The sequence below is a fragment of the Dunckerocampus dactyliophorus genome, chromosome 11 (assembly GCF_027744805.1).
Source record: "Dunckerocampus dactyliophorus isolate RoL2022-P2 chromosome 11, RoL_Ddac_1.1, whole genome shotgun sequence".
Lineage (NCBI taxonomy): Eukaryota > Metazoa > Chordata > Actinopteri > Syngnathiformes > Syngnathidae > Dunckerocampus > Dunckerocampus dactyliophorus.
The window spans coordinates 3,676,042-3,691,066 of record NC_072829.1 but is presented as its reverse complement, the minus strand read 5'-3'; the positions used below and the strand labels follow the sequence as shown (position 1 = coordinate 3,691,066).

Here is a 15,025-nt window from a genome sequence, read left to right as displayed (position 1 = left end):
ATTTAATATATTCATTCATTATTCCCAACATAGCTGTCATTTAACAATGTTTCTTATTTTTAAAATATATATATATTTTAATTGACTTATTTTTATTATTTATAATCATTATATTTTACAAGATTTTAAAATATATTTTTTATTAACAGTATTTTTAAAAAATATATTTGCCATTATTCAACAATATATTTATTATTTAACTATTATTTAGAATATATTTGTCATTACTTAATATATTATTTTAAAACACAGTTGTCATTATTTATCTAGTTGTTTTTAACTATTATTTAAAATATATTTGTCATTATTTAACAATACATTTGCTGTAGTAGTAATCTTTTATTTAGTGAAGGTCCAGGATGGAGTTAGGGTGAAAGGTCACATTTTCATTTTCATCACTTTCCTCCTCCTCTTCTTGGGCAGTGGGAGGAGCGTGGTGCGCATGCGCGGCGCACCTCCACCAGTGAGGGCGGTGGGGGTGCAGGTGTGTTGCGTCTCGCAGAAGATCAGAACTTTGAGTCCAATTCTCCTGGCCCCACGTGAGCACCTCCGCGATGGTTCTGGGCGGGAAGGAGGGAGTCTGAGGATCCGGTCCACCGCCGCCCCCACCCCCTCCTCCTCCTTCATCGGTCCATCATGTTCCAGCAGCTCGGTACCAACAAGAAATGTTTCAGCATCGAGGCTCTGGTCGGGAAGGACGCCACCGGTTCCGAAGAGCCCATCCGGCCCACGGCGCTCCGCTTCCCCGAGGCCATGCACCCCGCCGCCGCCGCCGCAGTGGGGGTTCTAGGCTCCTGCGGGCGGACTTTGTACGCGAGCGGATCGGAGCTTCTGCTCCGGGAGCCCGGGGCGCACGCGCCCGGTCCCGGTGGGCTTTACATGCACGCGTTGCACGTGGGCCCGCAGAACCTGATCGGGCGTCCTCATCAAAACCCGCTCGGCCTTTTCCCGCCATGGATCCTTCGGAACCGGTACTTTCAAGGTCAGCCTCCTCTTTCAAAAAACTTTATTATTTTTATTCATTTAGTCACTATTTTTTTAAATGTCTAAATATAATATATCTCGTTTTTATTTGACATACACAGAAACTTTCCGTTTTTAATGCCAGTAAGAATGTGTTCAACTTTACCTCTTTTACTTTCTTTTACCTTTTTCATTTCACCAAATGAAAAAAGAAAATGTCATGAAATCAAAGACATTGATTACATGAATCAACGTAAATGATCAGTTCATGATCATGAACTCATGAATTAGAAATGAATTACAAATACTTTATTCACGTACAAGAGACATTTTCACGTTGTCATTATGATAATAATCACGGTTATTAATAGTTTAGCGTTACTATTCTCAACCAATCAATCGACAGAAAAAGCCATAAAAACTAAACATCAATAAAAATTTGAATTGCAATTGGATGGATGACTATGAATAATAATAATAAAAAAATCAATTGGCAAATGTAACAAGGATGATGAATTATATCAAGTTTAAAGTAGTTAAAGTCATTTTTGGCATGAAAAGGTGAAAGTGTTTTCTTCTTTTTCTTATTTCATAAATGATATGAATTCATTCATTGTCAAATGAATCCCTTGTTTTACTTCTTTTTATTTTCATGACTCACATTTGACTTTTGGAAAATGTTGTTTTTCGTGTTGAGGAGAAAAACTTGATGTTTTTTAAAGTCTTAAAAAATGAGAAAAATGACTCCTAAGCAAATGTGACGTTTCACGTGAAAGCAAATGAACCTTTGTTAGGCAAAGGTACGCATTTTCCTCGAAATGCAGCATTAAAACTCGTGAAGATTTATTGATTGGCTGTGACTGAAATGCAATGCATGTTCAATGACTTATTCACGGCTTCAACATGAGAAGCAGTCATCAATGGAAGTCATCCTTTCGTTCTGGACTTGACTGGTGTTAGTAATTAAACAAGTATTAAATATCACAGTTTATCTATAACGTAACAGAGCAATACATATCATCAGTGTGTGTGTGTGATGTTTTGTTTGAGAAACACACAAGTATCAAGTACACAAAGTAAGAGTGTAAAGTACCAGTAGTGTTTTTTTAGCCAATCCTACATGTTTCCAAAGACAAAAGACACATTTTTAGCAAAGTCAAGGTCATCTTTTGTCTTTCTTATGGGACTACTGTTAATGTGTACAATTATGTAAGGATGCAGTGGTGTGAAAAAGTGTTTGCCCCCTTCCTGATTTCTTTTTTTTTTGCATGTTTGTCACACTTAAATGTTTCAGATCATCAAAAGAATGTAAATATTAGTCAATACAACACAACTCAACACAAAATGCAGTTTTTGAATGGAACTTTTTATTATTAAGGGAGAAAAAAATCCAAACCCACACGGCCCTGTGTGAAAAAGTGATTGCCCCCCCCCCCTGTTAAAACATAACTGAGATGAATTGAGATCTATCAGTGTGGAAAAGGTCATAAAGCCATTTCTAAAGCTTTGGGACTCCAGCCAACCACAGTGAGAGCCATTATCCACAAATGATGAAAACATGGAACATTGGTGAACATTCCCAGGAGTGGCCGGCCAACCAAAATGACCCCAAGAGCGTAGTGACGACTCATCCAAGAGGTCACAAAAGACCCCACAACAACATCCAAAGAACTGCAGGCCTCACTTGCCTCAGTTAAGGTCAGAGTTCATGACTCCACCATAAGAAAGACACTGGGCAAAAATGGCCTGCATGGCAGAGTTTCAAGACCAAAACCACTGCTGAACAAAAACAACATTAAGACTCGTTTAAATTTTGCCAGAAAACATCTTGATGATCCCCAAGACCTTTGGGAAAATACTCTGTGGTCTGACGAGACAAAAGTTGAACCTTTCGGAAGGTGTGTGTCCCATTACATCTGGCGTAAAAGTAATGCCGCATTTCAGAAAAAGAACATCATAGCAACAGTAAAGTATGGTGGTGGTAGTGTGATGGTCTGGGGCTCTTTTGCTGCTTCAGGACCTGGAAGACTGGCTGTGATAAATGGAACCATGAATTCTGCTGTCTACCAAAAAATCCTGAAGGAGAATGTCCGGCCATCTGTTGGTGACCTCAAGCTGAAACCAACTTGGGTTCTAAAGACTTTGGAGTGGCCTAGTCCAAGTCCTGACCTGAATCCTATTGAGATGCTGTGGCATGACCTTAAAAAGACGCTTCATGCTGGAAAAGCCTCCAATGTGGCTGAATGACAACAATTCTGCAAAGATGAGTGGGACAAAGTTCCTCCCCAGCGCTGTAAGAGACTCATTGCAAGTTATCACAAACGCTTGATTGCAGTTGTTGCTGCTAAGGGGGGCCCAACCACTTATTAGGTTTAGGGGCCCATCACTTTTTCACACAGGGCCATGTAGCTTTGGATGTTTTTCTCCCTTAATAATAAAAAGTTCCATTTAAAAACTGCATTTTGTGTTCAGTTGTGTTGTCACTGACTAATATTTACATTCTTTTGATGATCTGAAACATTTAAGTGTGACAAACATGCCACAAAATAAGCCACCGCTGTGTACAACAATCAATCAATAACAATGAGAAGAAAAGAATGACGCCATGAGTGGAGTCACGTGTACAAATCAGCTTTTTGTTGTTGCTCTACTTCCTCTTTACTTCAAGAAGTACTTTTCACTTTCAAAATTGGCCCTTTTCACATGGCACGGCTGACTCCGCCCCCTCTTTGCCACTCACTCACTGCTAGCGTGATTAGCGACGCAAGTTAATATGCTAATGAGGGCCTAACAAGTCCAAATTTGCGTTCGGTGTCGGGGGAGGGGTGGTTTGGGGGGGACACCAGAGCACCATCTGAGACCTTCATCAAGGTCAAGGGCAGTCATGTGACAGGAGTTTGCTGGCCTGGCGGATCTCGCGTGGCGTGCGAGGCTTCTGTGGCGACCATTTTGAAGGCGACCTTCGACCCGTGGCCTTTGTTTGCCGTCCAACGGACGCAAACCGTCGCGTTTGCATGTCAATGCGACGTCGCCGACGCCGACGCTGCGTCCTGCACGCCATCATTGTCCTCGCCCGCCGCCAAACAACCGACATTTTTGCGTGCGGCGTGACGACCAACGCCAACCTTTTCAGACGAACGCCTCCGACGCCGCGCGCGTTTGTTTTTATGTAAATGAGTCTGGAACACGCCGGCGACGTTTCTGCGAGACGCACGCCAACGCTCCAAACAAATCAGCTCCGCTTTCACAATAAAATGACCGCAAGCTTTCGCCTTTCAGGTGACGGCGGCGGTGGCGGCGGCGCGGAGAACCTGCTGCTGCACGCCCCATTCTCCAGGAAACCCAAACGGATCCGCACGGCCTTCTCGCCCTCGCAGCTGCTGCGTCTGGAACGAGCCTTTGAGAAGAACCACTACGTGGTCGGCGCCGAGAGGAAGCAGCTGGCCGGCGGACTCTGCCTGACCGAGACGCAGGTAGCACGCGCTCACGCGGAACCTTCCTGTTAGCTGCTCAGCTAAATCTTTTCCTGCATGGCTAACACGCCATTCTTCCTCCATTAGCAAACATGATACAGCCACTAAATGCTAAAAACACGTGTTTAACATTCATTTTGTATTTTTAGCATAGTTAGCGCTAGCGTGGCGTGCACTAACTCACGTGATGCTAATGCGCACGTATGCACGTGTGTGTGTTGCAGGTGAAGGTTTGGTTCCAGAACCGCAGAACCAAACACAAACGTCAGAAGTTGGAGGAGGAGACAGCTGAGACGCAGCACAAAAGGTCAAAGGCCAGCCAGCACGTCAGTCGATGGCGAGTGGCCACGCAGCAGGCGGCCTGCGAAGACGTCGACGTCGTCAGCGACGACTAGACTGAGTCGAACACGCGCGCTCACGGACCAATGGTCAGGAACAAACAACGCGGCATGAAAGGCTACGTGGCTAATGCTAATCACGCAACGTACATGTTACATACGCACGTGTTGTACGACATGACGGAGAAGCTTCATCGTTTTGACGTCTTTCAAGGTGGCTCTTGAACGCACCCCCAGGCTGACGTCAGCCTCAAGGACGCTCTTCGCACTTAGCGACCGAAAAATGGCAAATGTTAAAACACGTTTTGTGACGCACCTCCTGCTCAGTCAGGTCACGTGATTAAAGGGAAAAAACTAACGCTAACACACACACACACGCACGCACGCACACGCACACACACTGCAGGACTTCCATGAAGTGAAGCAAAGGTTGAGAATTGATTGAGAACAAAAATAAAATGTTATTTTTTTTTGCATGTCGTGAAGTTGAAAATGTGCCAAGAAAAAAAACAGTCTAATGAAATAAAAATGTGAGTTAAGTATGAAACATTTCCTATTGAGGCAAGAACTGAAGGTGTCAATCAATCAATCGATGGCTGATCAGTGCTTTTTTGGGGGGTTATTTATGTAAAAAAAACCTGTATTCTATGCATCTTTAATAATATTCATGTTTTTTTCCTTCGCTTCCGTTGTCTCGGTCATCTCCAGTAGCTCTTCCGCCTTGCAGATCGTCCGCTCCCGCTGGGGACTCCTCCGAAAGGGGGCGGAGACAACTTTGTACTTCCTGTGTTGAGGCTTGCAAGGAAATAAAAAGAAGTTTGTAGAGTTGCAGTCGTGTGAGCTGCATGTTGTGTACGCCTGGTTACGCGGCGCTTGCTTGCGCCTGTGTTGCCATGGAAACGAGGCCGACACAGAACGTGAAAGGAAACAATGTTTGTAAACGTCAGACGTTTACCACAGCCACGTGTAGCGGATTAGTACATGTCTACTCTATTGCGTAATAATATTAATAATAGTTACTTTATTGTATTATTATTACTGTTATAGCAACAGTAATAATAATAATAATAATACTAACTCATAATAATAAAAGAATAATATTACATTGTTACATTCATAACAATTGTATTAAATAGTAAATGAATAATAATAATAATGTTATTGTAATTATTATTATTATTACTGCACTAATAATGATAATACTAATAAAATATAAATTATATAAAATAATAATAATGATAGTAATAGGTTAACATATATGTAATAATATATATTCTAACAATAAAATACATTAAAATTAAATAAACAAAAATAAAATAAATTACATTATTATTACACTAAATTAAATATATAATATTAATATTAAATATATTAAAAAGTGACATAATAATAACGGTAATAAAAATCATAACGATCATGAATAATGTGGCATAATAATACAATAATCATAGTTGATAATTGTAGGAAAAACAAAAAGAAATGATAATATAATCATAATAACGACAGTAATACTACAAACGTAATGATTAGAATATTAAAGTCAAATAAATCATTGTTATTATGATTATTATTGTAATAACAGTATTATAAAATTATATATAGCAACAATAATGGACTAATAATTATAATACAAAAAAAATTTATCAAAAATTAATCATAGTAATAACGCTATTAAGAAATACAAAATGCCGTCATAAGTTTATAATAATGATCATGATTATTAGGATAACAAAGATCATGTAAGAATAAATCATTGAACAATAATAAAAATAATCCACGTCCATAGTATGTAGTAGTATTAGTACAAAAGTAGTAGTAAAATAGTATGAGTGACGTCCGCGGGAACCGAGAGAGTCGACGACAACTTCGTCCCCGCGCCGGGCCTCACCTGAGGCGGGACAAGCGGGAACGCAAAGGCTCCTGTTGTCATGGCGACGTCACATTGTCTGACGTGGCGTCCCGGTGCCAAGGATGAAGGAGGGAAGGTGTAAATGAGCTCACGCGCTAATCACACGCTTTGAGCAGGAAGTCGCCCGAGCAGAAATAGAAATGTTAAGATTTAAAACAACATTTTGTCGAGGTGTGTCAGCGCTGAGCCACGCCCCCATCACGTGACGAACACTCGCAGAGGTGTGAGTGGTTAATTAGCACGTGTTGTGTTCAAATGAAGGGACGCGACTAGTCAGCTGATGCCATCAATAACAAATCAATAAGTAGCGGAGAGACCGGTAATCACCCCGGCTGTCGTCAGCAAGAATGTTTGAATAAAGTTTCCTGTGATTGACGACAGCAGGTGGGAATCGCGGCGAGGCCAAAAGAAGCTGAGGAAGGAAAGAGAGGAAGGACGGAGAGAAGGCCTTCAAAAGAAGTTTGCCTTTGACGATCACGTGATCACAGGCAAATGAACAGCACGTCGTCACGGTGCCTGGACAAAGATGGCCGCCTGCCATTCAAAAAGGCCGCCTGGTGTTGTTGTTAGCGAGCATTAGTCAAATGCTAACAACAACTTAGTCAAATGTGGACGTACACAACCACTTTAACGCCCTCTAAACATGTCCTCTCAGCTTTCACTTGACGACGAATACTATTTTCACCGACGACTCCTTAGCACTTGTGTTAGCATAGCTTCTAATGCGAGTCTCATGCCTCGCGTGTCAGCTGTGGCGTGTCTTTCAGTGTGTTAGCGTGAATGTAAAAGACGGCGTCCAGGCTTGTCTTAGACTCCGCCCACTCGCTCTGCTGCCTTTCTGTGTCCAAATTGGCTCGTCGGCGGCGTGTTTTCCCGCCTCGTCGCCTCTCTCCTGTAAGAGTGCGAAGTTATAATGATGAGAATTATGCTTTTAATGAAGTGTTAATGAGAGTCATGCAACGATGAATTATGACTTGTGAAGTCCTTGCAGAGACAAACGCTGCTGATTAGCGCGGTGCTAAATAACACAACAGATTGCGGTGCATATGTTTCACATGACAACTTTTAAAGCAACTCGCAGCGAGCGTGATGCGCTGGCTACCACGGCTCAAACTATTATTGTCTTCATCACAACAACACCGCGCCATAAACACGCGCTAGCTAAACGTTCTCAAGGCGATATTTTATCATGAGACAACACACAAATCATGAACATACGCCACGTTAGCTGAGCACAGCAGCGAGCTAGCTAGCTAGCGCAACGCTAAGTGACAGAAAAGTGGACATAAAGTCGATAAAATGACGAAACGTTGACAACAACATGTCACTGTTAGCACTTAGCAGGGAGCTCACTAGCGGGGCTCAAACACTTAACAAGAAAAAAGTCGACACAAGGTCAATAAACTATGAATAGCAGCGAGCTAAATAGCTCAACACTAAATGGCAAAAGTGGACACAAAGTCAAGTAAAATGATGAAATGTTGACATGGCGCTGTTAGCACTTAGCAGGGAGCTAACTAGTTGGACTCAAACTTAGTAAAACAATGAATGACGTCATGTCGCTATCAGCATGTAGCAGCCAGCTAAGTAGCTCGACATAAAGTGACAAAAGTGGACACAAAGTCAATAAAATGAAACACTGATGTCATGACGCTGTTAGCACTTAGCAGCGCGCAAACTAGCTGGACTTGAAATCAATAAAATGACAATAAAAAGTCCCAGAAAAGTGGACACAGTCAACGCAATGATGAAATGTTGACGACGTCATGTCACTGTTAGCACCTAGTTGTGAGCTAACTCACAACAACTGATAATGTGAGCTAACCAACCAGCATCAAAAGCGGCAGGTGTGCCGGTGGGCGTGGTAGAGAGGGGATCACATGACTTACAAGGGAACGCCACCAAGCTGCAGATGGCCGCCCGGATCGCCCGCCTCCCGCTGGACTGCCTCCCGCTCGTCTGGGCTCGTCTCCACGGATCTCCAGTTGGATCTGCTGACCTTTGAACCCGCAGCTGCCGCACGAGCGCCGCGCCACGGACGCGGACAGACGGACGTGCGACGGCGTCAGTCTGCCTCGCGTCTGCGTCTCCGCTTAAGGAAGATTCTTCTGCTTTTCACTTCTTCTTCCTGTGCGTCACATGACCACCTGACGACGGCCCCTTGGTCACATGACAAAGTCGGCAGACGGGAGCAGTCAGTGGACATGATTGACAGGCGGCAACTCTTCAGTAAAAACGCAGAAGCAATAAAAACACAAGTTGAAGCGTTTAATGAGCGATGAGTGTGACACACACGCACACACAGTGATGCCATCATGGCCGCCACAAACGCTTGTGTTGACTGCACATGCTCCCGCCACCTAATGAGGCGCCATGAGCCAAGACACGGCGCCTTCATTAACCACAACGCCAGTGCTCGACACAGATGGAGCGCTAAGACCGCACTTGCCACCTGCTGTGCGTGTGCGCGTGTGTGTGTGAGAGACTGAAAGCAAGCATCGAGTTGTGCGCCGCAAAAAGACATCAGATGTCATGAAGTGTGGTGTTCGGCAGACGATTGTGTTGTCGGCGAAACTAAAAATAAGAAGCGTCACAGGCACACGACGCTAGCGCTAGCAGTGATGCGGTGGCCGTCACGCGCCGCTCGTCCGTTTGTGTCATCTTTGCTGACCTCACACGACGCGGCGCATGCTGGGCTAACGGCCAGCTGCGGCGCAAACAGGTGACGCGCTCGGGAGGCCGCGGGTGTTAAAAGATGGCGAGATAAGAAGTGTTGACTTCACTCGGGGCGCGTTCAGTGGTCGTAGTACGTTAGACGCACGTGAGGGTTCAGCACTAGCTAGAATGCTACCTGCGCCGCGTGTGTGTGTGTGTGTGTGTGTCGAAGCAAACGTGTTACCTTCATTATCACCCCCCATCAGCAGCCTGAGGAACAGCTGAGGTGTTAAAGCGAAACAAGGCGAGTGGGCGGAGCCAACAGCGGGAGGGGGCTTTGCCGAGGTTTACTCACCCCACCGCACGCACGCACACACTTCCTGTTGACTTTCTGCGTGTCTTCAGGTGAAAGGTCAACTCTTCAAGTAAAAATGGCTGCCGCTGCTCACGACACTGTGGGTGGGGCCTGGGGACAGCACTTGATGACATCACAGCGTCTCACCCCCCCCCCCCCCCCCCCCCCCACACACACACACACACACACACTCCGGCAAGACTGCCAACCTCACCTTGGTGGAGGAAGTGACCTTTTCCGGCCAGTCGAGGATGGAAGAGGGGGCGGGGCCAAGGCTTTATTATGTCACAGCAGCAGTTGGGGGGGCGGGGAAAGGGTGTGGGGGCGGTGGGGGTGTTCCCTTTGAGCGGGAACAAAGTCGGATTATCTCGTTCCCAGCAGCAGGAGACTCTTCCATTCCAGGGAACGCCGCCAGTCGTCACGCGGGACACGCCCTCTTTTCGGCTACTATTAGCCACGCTAACGCGGTTATGCGGCTAATAGACATGCTAGCTTGCTAACACACATGTTTGAAGCATGTCGAGTCTTGCTAGCTCACCCCCCCACCCCAAGTGCTTGTATTGTGTCATTATGAGGTGATTAAACACCCCCCCCCCCCACCACTGGGGCCCGCTAATCACACCATCAGCGCTCGCTCTCCTTGGAGGGGAGGGGGTGGAGAGCAGGAGGTTGAAAAGGAGAAGATTTGTGGGGGTTTTTTGTGAGGAGGAAAGAAACAGCTTGGAAGAAGGCCACATGCACGCTAACATGCTAACGCTAGGCCGTGCTTCGCGTCTACGTCCAGAAACGGAGCTAAAAGTCCTGTTTGGACTTGAATTAACCACTGTGGTGATGTCATCACCTTTGACTGGGGGGGGCGGAGCCATCACTCCTCACCGCTGTCAATCACGGCTCTTTGATGTTGTCATCCGACTGGCTGGACGAGCTCAAATGTTGACAGGTGTGTGTGAGAGGCCCCAGGCTCTTCCCGTGGCTCCCCCCACGCCACCAGCCCAGTGTGACAAGGTGTCAGCCCCCCCAAGTCAAGACAATTAAACTAAACGCCTCCCAGCTGGTTCCAGTGTGTTAGCATGTAAACAGCCAACAGCGCCAGAACCTTGCCTGGTTGGGTTATTGGCTAACATTAGCAGGTGTAACGATGCTAACAGCGCCCCCTGGAGGACGTGAGAGTCACCGCTGTTGACAAGAAGTAAAGAAATCAGGAGAGGACATTTGGAGGAGGAAAACATTTCCAGTATTTCAACAGACGGAGGCTGCAGCTGGCAGAGAGAAATAAATACGTCCTCACGTGATGCATATAGCGTGTATATGTTGCCTTTACGCATCACTCATCGTCTGGCATTCGGGTTTCATCCGTCGCTTTATGGCCGCACCTGTCAACGCTTGCGTTTGAAAAGTGCAAACGCTCCACCAGCTCCCCCGAACTGTTACTTTACTTGCACGCTTTTACTTTGAAGGCTTGACTTTGCCGGCCACGGGATGTGTCACACCGATGCTGACCTGGTCGGAAGCAGAGAGGAGTTTTTTTCCATGAAAAAGTTGAAATACGGGACTCTATTAAAACGGGGAGGGCCCCGGGCAAAATCCGTGAGTTTTCGGGGCAGAACGGGAGCGTTGACAGGTATGTTTATGACACAAAGTATTCACTTCACAGGTGAACACGCCGGCCCCTGAAGGAACCCTCTGATGAGCGCAAAGCTCCAGAGAGCCAATCAGAAGTCTTGTAAATGTCCTAATTAGTGCTTGCCTTCACCCCTCCCCCCCGTACTTACCTCACACAGACAGGCTACACGTACGAGATCTCACCGGCGTCTGTCATGTGTGAAATGTCCTCAGCAGTTTAACGAGCGTGCCCCGTGGTCTTTAGCGTGACTGAGGCCCAAAGCGTCAGTCATCGCTCGGTGCCCAAAAGCGATAAATTACGGGACAAACGACCGAGGGAGGTTAGCTGCTAGCTAAAGACGCAAGTTTTCACCTGCGCTGCAGCTATGACAAAAATGTCTCCACAGCGCAGACGGGGCGGGTGCGCCGGGGAAGTACAAAGTCCTCAGACGTCCCGAGAAATATGTTTAAGAAAAACTCACACAAAAGAAAAAAGAAGACGAGCTAGGCTAGCTGTTAGCTTATTGTGGCGAGGCTTTGTGACTGTTGACATACCTCAGAACAACAAAAGCAAAAACTACTGTTGGCTCTCATTCATATTCTTTCAGAGGACACCACCTCCATGTTGTTCTGGAGACTGCAGCCAAGAGCCAATAAAAAAGTCACAGATGAAATAACTACACTAAAAAGAAGGTTTGATGAAAACAGACTATCCCGGAACCGAAGTCAAACTAAAATGTTATTTGGAAATAGCAGAAAGGATACTTATTAGGGGTGTCCAAACTTTTTCCATGAAGGGCTGCATACTAAAAATCAAAAGATGCGGGGGCCACTTTTACATAAAAAAAAACAAACAACCCAAACAAAATATTTAAGATAATTTTTACACATATAATCTATTTATTCATTTTATCAGTGACAGAGCGTAGTAGTATTATTATTATTATTATTATTATTATTATAAACTCTTTGTCCTTACATTACTTTTTGGCTGTATATTCTATAATATATATATATAATATAATATATTATAATATAATATAATATATAATAGTGTAATATTTTGACTTTATTATCATAACATTATAGCATTTACCCAACCAAATTTTTTGTAAAATTTCAACTTAATTCTTTGTTTGGTTTGTTTCTTGTATTACAACTTTTTTTCCTATAGTGTTTTACTGCTGTTTTTTCCCCATTTTTCCTGTTTTAATTTTTTTTTATTCTTTTGTTTAATTGTATTTTTAGAATGTGCCGAGAGCCAATAAAAAAGCAGTTGCGGGCCGTAAATGGCCCCGGGCTGCAATTTGGACACCCCGATCTACTACATCGATGTATCGATTTCTATTCCTCTGATCCAACTACATCGGTCTGTCTGCGGCAAGTTGCCATTTCGGATAACATACATCGATCTAACGTCGATGAAAAGGTAATCGATCATTTGCATGGGTACGAGGAAATGGAGCATTGGATTTAAGCACGGCAGGCTTTATGTGGATGTGCGTTTGTTAGCGCTTTTAACGATAAATTCATTCATTCAGTCTGCCCATCTGTGACGTCATCGCCAACAAAACGTCCCATGGCGGATGGCGGAGGACGAGCCCGCGAGCGAGGAATAATTAAGCCGCCATTGTGGTCCAGTGTGTGGAAACACTTTGGCTATTGCAAAGAGGGAGATGCTCTAAATGAGCCGCTCGCCGTTTGTAGGATATTTTAAGGTCAAGTAAAATACCACAGCAACACACTATGGGATTTCACACCTGAAGTGTTGGTTGCACTTTAGTCAAATAAATTGTGAACACATTTGCCCTTAATTGTTGCTTACTTCTTTGTTTCTATCCACCATTCATTGATACCTGATTGATACCTGATTCCCTTACAGAAAACAACCAGACTCTAGGAAACGTCACCTGCACTGTCCAGTGTCCAGGTATTTATTTCACACTGGTTGAATTTTTGGCTAAAAAGTTACTGCATCGATTGAAACTTACGGAATCGTTTCGGATCGTATCGTTCTAAATCAGGGGTGTCCAAACTTTTTCCGGCGAGGGCCACATACTGAAAAATGAGAGGACGCAAGGGCCACTGTGATATTTTGTAAAGCAACACGTTGAGACATGCTAAGAAGCTAAATGTAGCTCAAGAAAAAACTGCATTTCACCTTTGTAATATATCCGTAATGTAAGTGAAACGCTACGAAAAAAGTTCATTCATTCATTCTTGTAAAATTAACACTTATATGACGACTATGTTGACTTTATTCCCGTAAAATGACAGCTGTTTTTTCCATTTCTGCTGTTTCATTTCCTCTTGTGAATTTTCTTCTCGCAATTATAGCTTTATCGCTATTTTCAAAAAAAAGAATGTATTTTTTCTTCATTTCAACACTGTTACGGAAATGAGTTTATTCTCATATTTTTTCAAATTAGAAATCGATTTTTTCCTCGTAATATTTTGATTTTACTCTGGTCAAATTTCTGCTGTTTTTTTTTTTTTTTAAATAATTTTCCAAATATTTCAACTTCTTTCTCCTGATATTTTGACTTTATTCCCATGTTATAAATTTTCCCCCAACCTGTTTCCAAAAATTGCAACTTTATTTATTGTTTTTGACTTTAGAAAAAGCTTTAATATTTCAACGTCATGCTGCTAATATGAATAGTATATTTTTCCTCATACTATTACCTAAAAAAATGATACTTCTTGAGAAATGATGACTTTTTTTTCCTTGCTAGATTAGAACTCTTATCTTAATATTTTGACTTTTGCTTGATTTTCCAATTTTTGCTGCTGCTGTTGTTTTTTTTTTATAAGTTTCATTACATTTTTAGACTGTGCAGCGGGCCAATAAAATCACGGCCGTGGAGCGCAAATGGCCCTCGGGCCGTACTTTGGACACCCCTGTTCGAAATGAACAAATACCGTCGCTGAATCGTATCGGCAACCGTGAATCACGATACGAATCGAAGCGTTAAAACGAATGGTTACACCCCTAATATGTGTATGCATGTATGCGTGTATGTAGAAACACAAAGATAAAGCGCATTCACATAATCAGCGTCAGATATGGTCACCGAATGGAGCAAGTGGGCCAAAGATAGGCTGTGCTATGCTGGGAGCGCGTGTTCTCCAGTATTTGGTACAGAAAAAGGTGCTGATGTGAGTATACGACGTCAGAAAAAACACGACTCTCAGCTGTTACTGCCACACACGCACTCACGTGTTCCAGATAAGGTATCTCGGCACGAGAGTCGTCTGGAAAACCCCTATAAAAAGCTGGGAGCTTCAACAGAAATGCGGAAATCTCTCTTCTTCTGGTCAGGAGGCCACAGGAGGACATTAGGAGAAACATTTTGGAGCCCAGGATCCTGTAATGTGATTCTATTCTGTCTGACGTACTTACAGTACATTTTGTTAACCCTCTACTGGTGCGTAAGTCTTATTCCTTCTCATAATTGGAGATGAACCAACACGTCAGGGGAGGTGACATTCATTTCACAGGGCGGACCTTCAGGCCTCTATTAGGTTGCGGAGAATTTCATCTCCACCACTCACTAACTGTTCTACAAAAGAGGTCAGTTAGGATAATCCATAATGAGAGCACTTACGGAGAACACGCAAACCGTTTATTTTTAAAATTTGTGTACCTGGCAAACTTTCAAACAGCTACAATTATGCATAAAGCAAAAATGAACCTGCTACCCCAAAAAAACGTAATTCAATTATTCTC

At 43.8% G+C, this 15,025-nt stretch overlaps 1 protein-coding gene across 1 annotated transcript; it reads left to right on the top strand.

Moving 5' to 3' along the window:
- Window positions 1-473: 473 nt before the first annotated feature.
- On the top strand, window positions 474-5,571 carry LOC129189987 (homeobox protein EMX1-like). Its single transcript, XM_054792238.1, has 3 exons — window positions 474-982; window positions 4,243-4,436; window positions 4,661-5,571. The coding sequence occupies exons 1-3, from the start codon at window positions 637-639 to the stop codon at window positions 4,829-4,831; spliced, it is 711 nt and encodes a 236-aa protein (XP_054648213.1). The 5' UTR covers window positions 474-636; the 3' UTR covers window positions 4,832-5,571.
- The last annotated feature ends 9,454 nt before the right edge of the window (window positions 5,572-15,025 follow it).

What these genes read in the sequence shown, in the direction of transcription:
- LOC129189987 (XM_054792238.1), top strand. Translation starts at nt 637, where the DNA reads ATGTTCCAGCAGCTCGGTACCAACAAGAAATGTTTCAGCATCGAGGCT. An exon ending in TCGGAACCGGTACTTTCAAG is followed by an intron (nt 983 to 4,242) that starts GTCAGCCTCCTC and finishes TTCGCCTTTCAG; the next exon opens with GTGACGGCGGCGGTGGCGGC. An exon ending in TCTGCCTGACCGAGACGCAG is followed by an intron (nt 4,437 to 4,660) that starts GTAGCACGCGCT and finishes TGTGTGTTGCAG; the next exon opens with GTGAAGGTTTGGTTCCAGAA.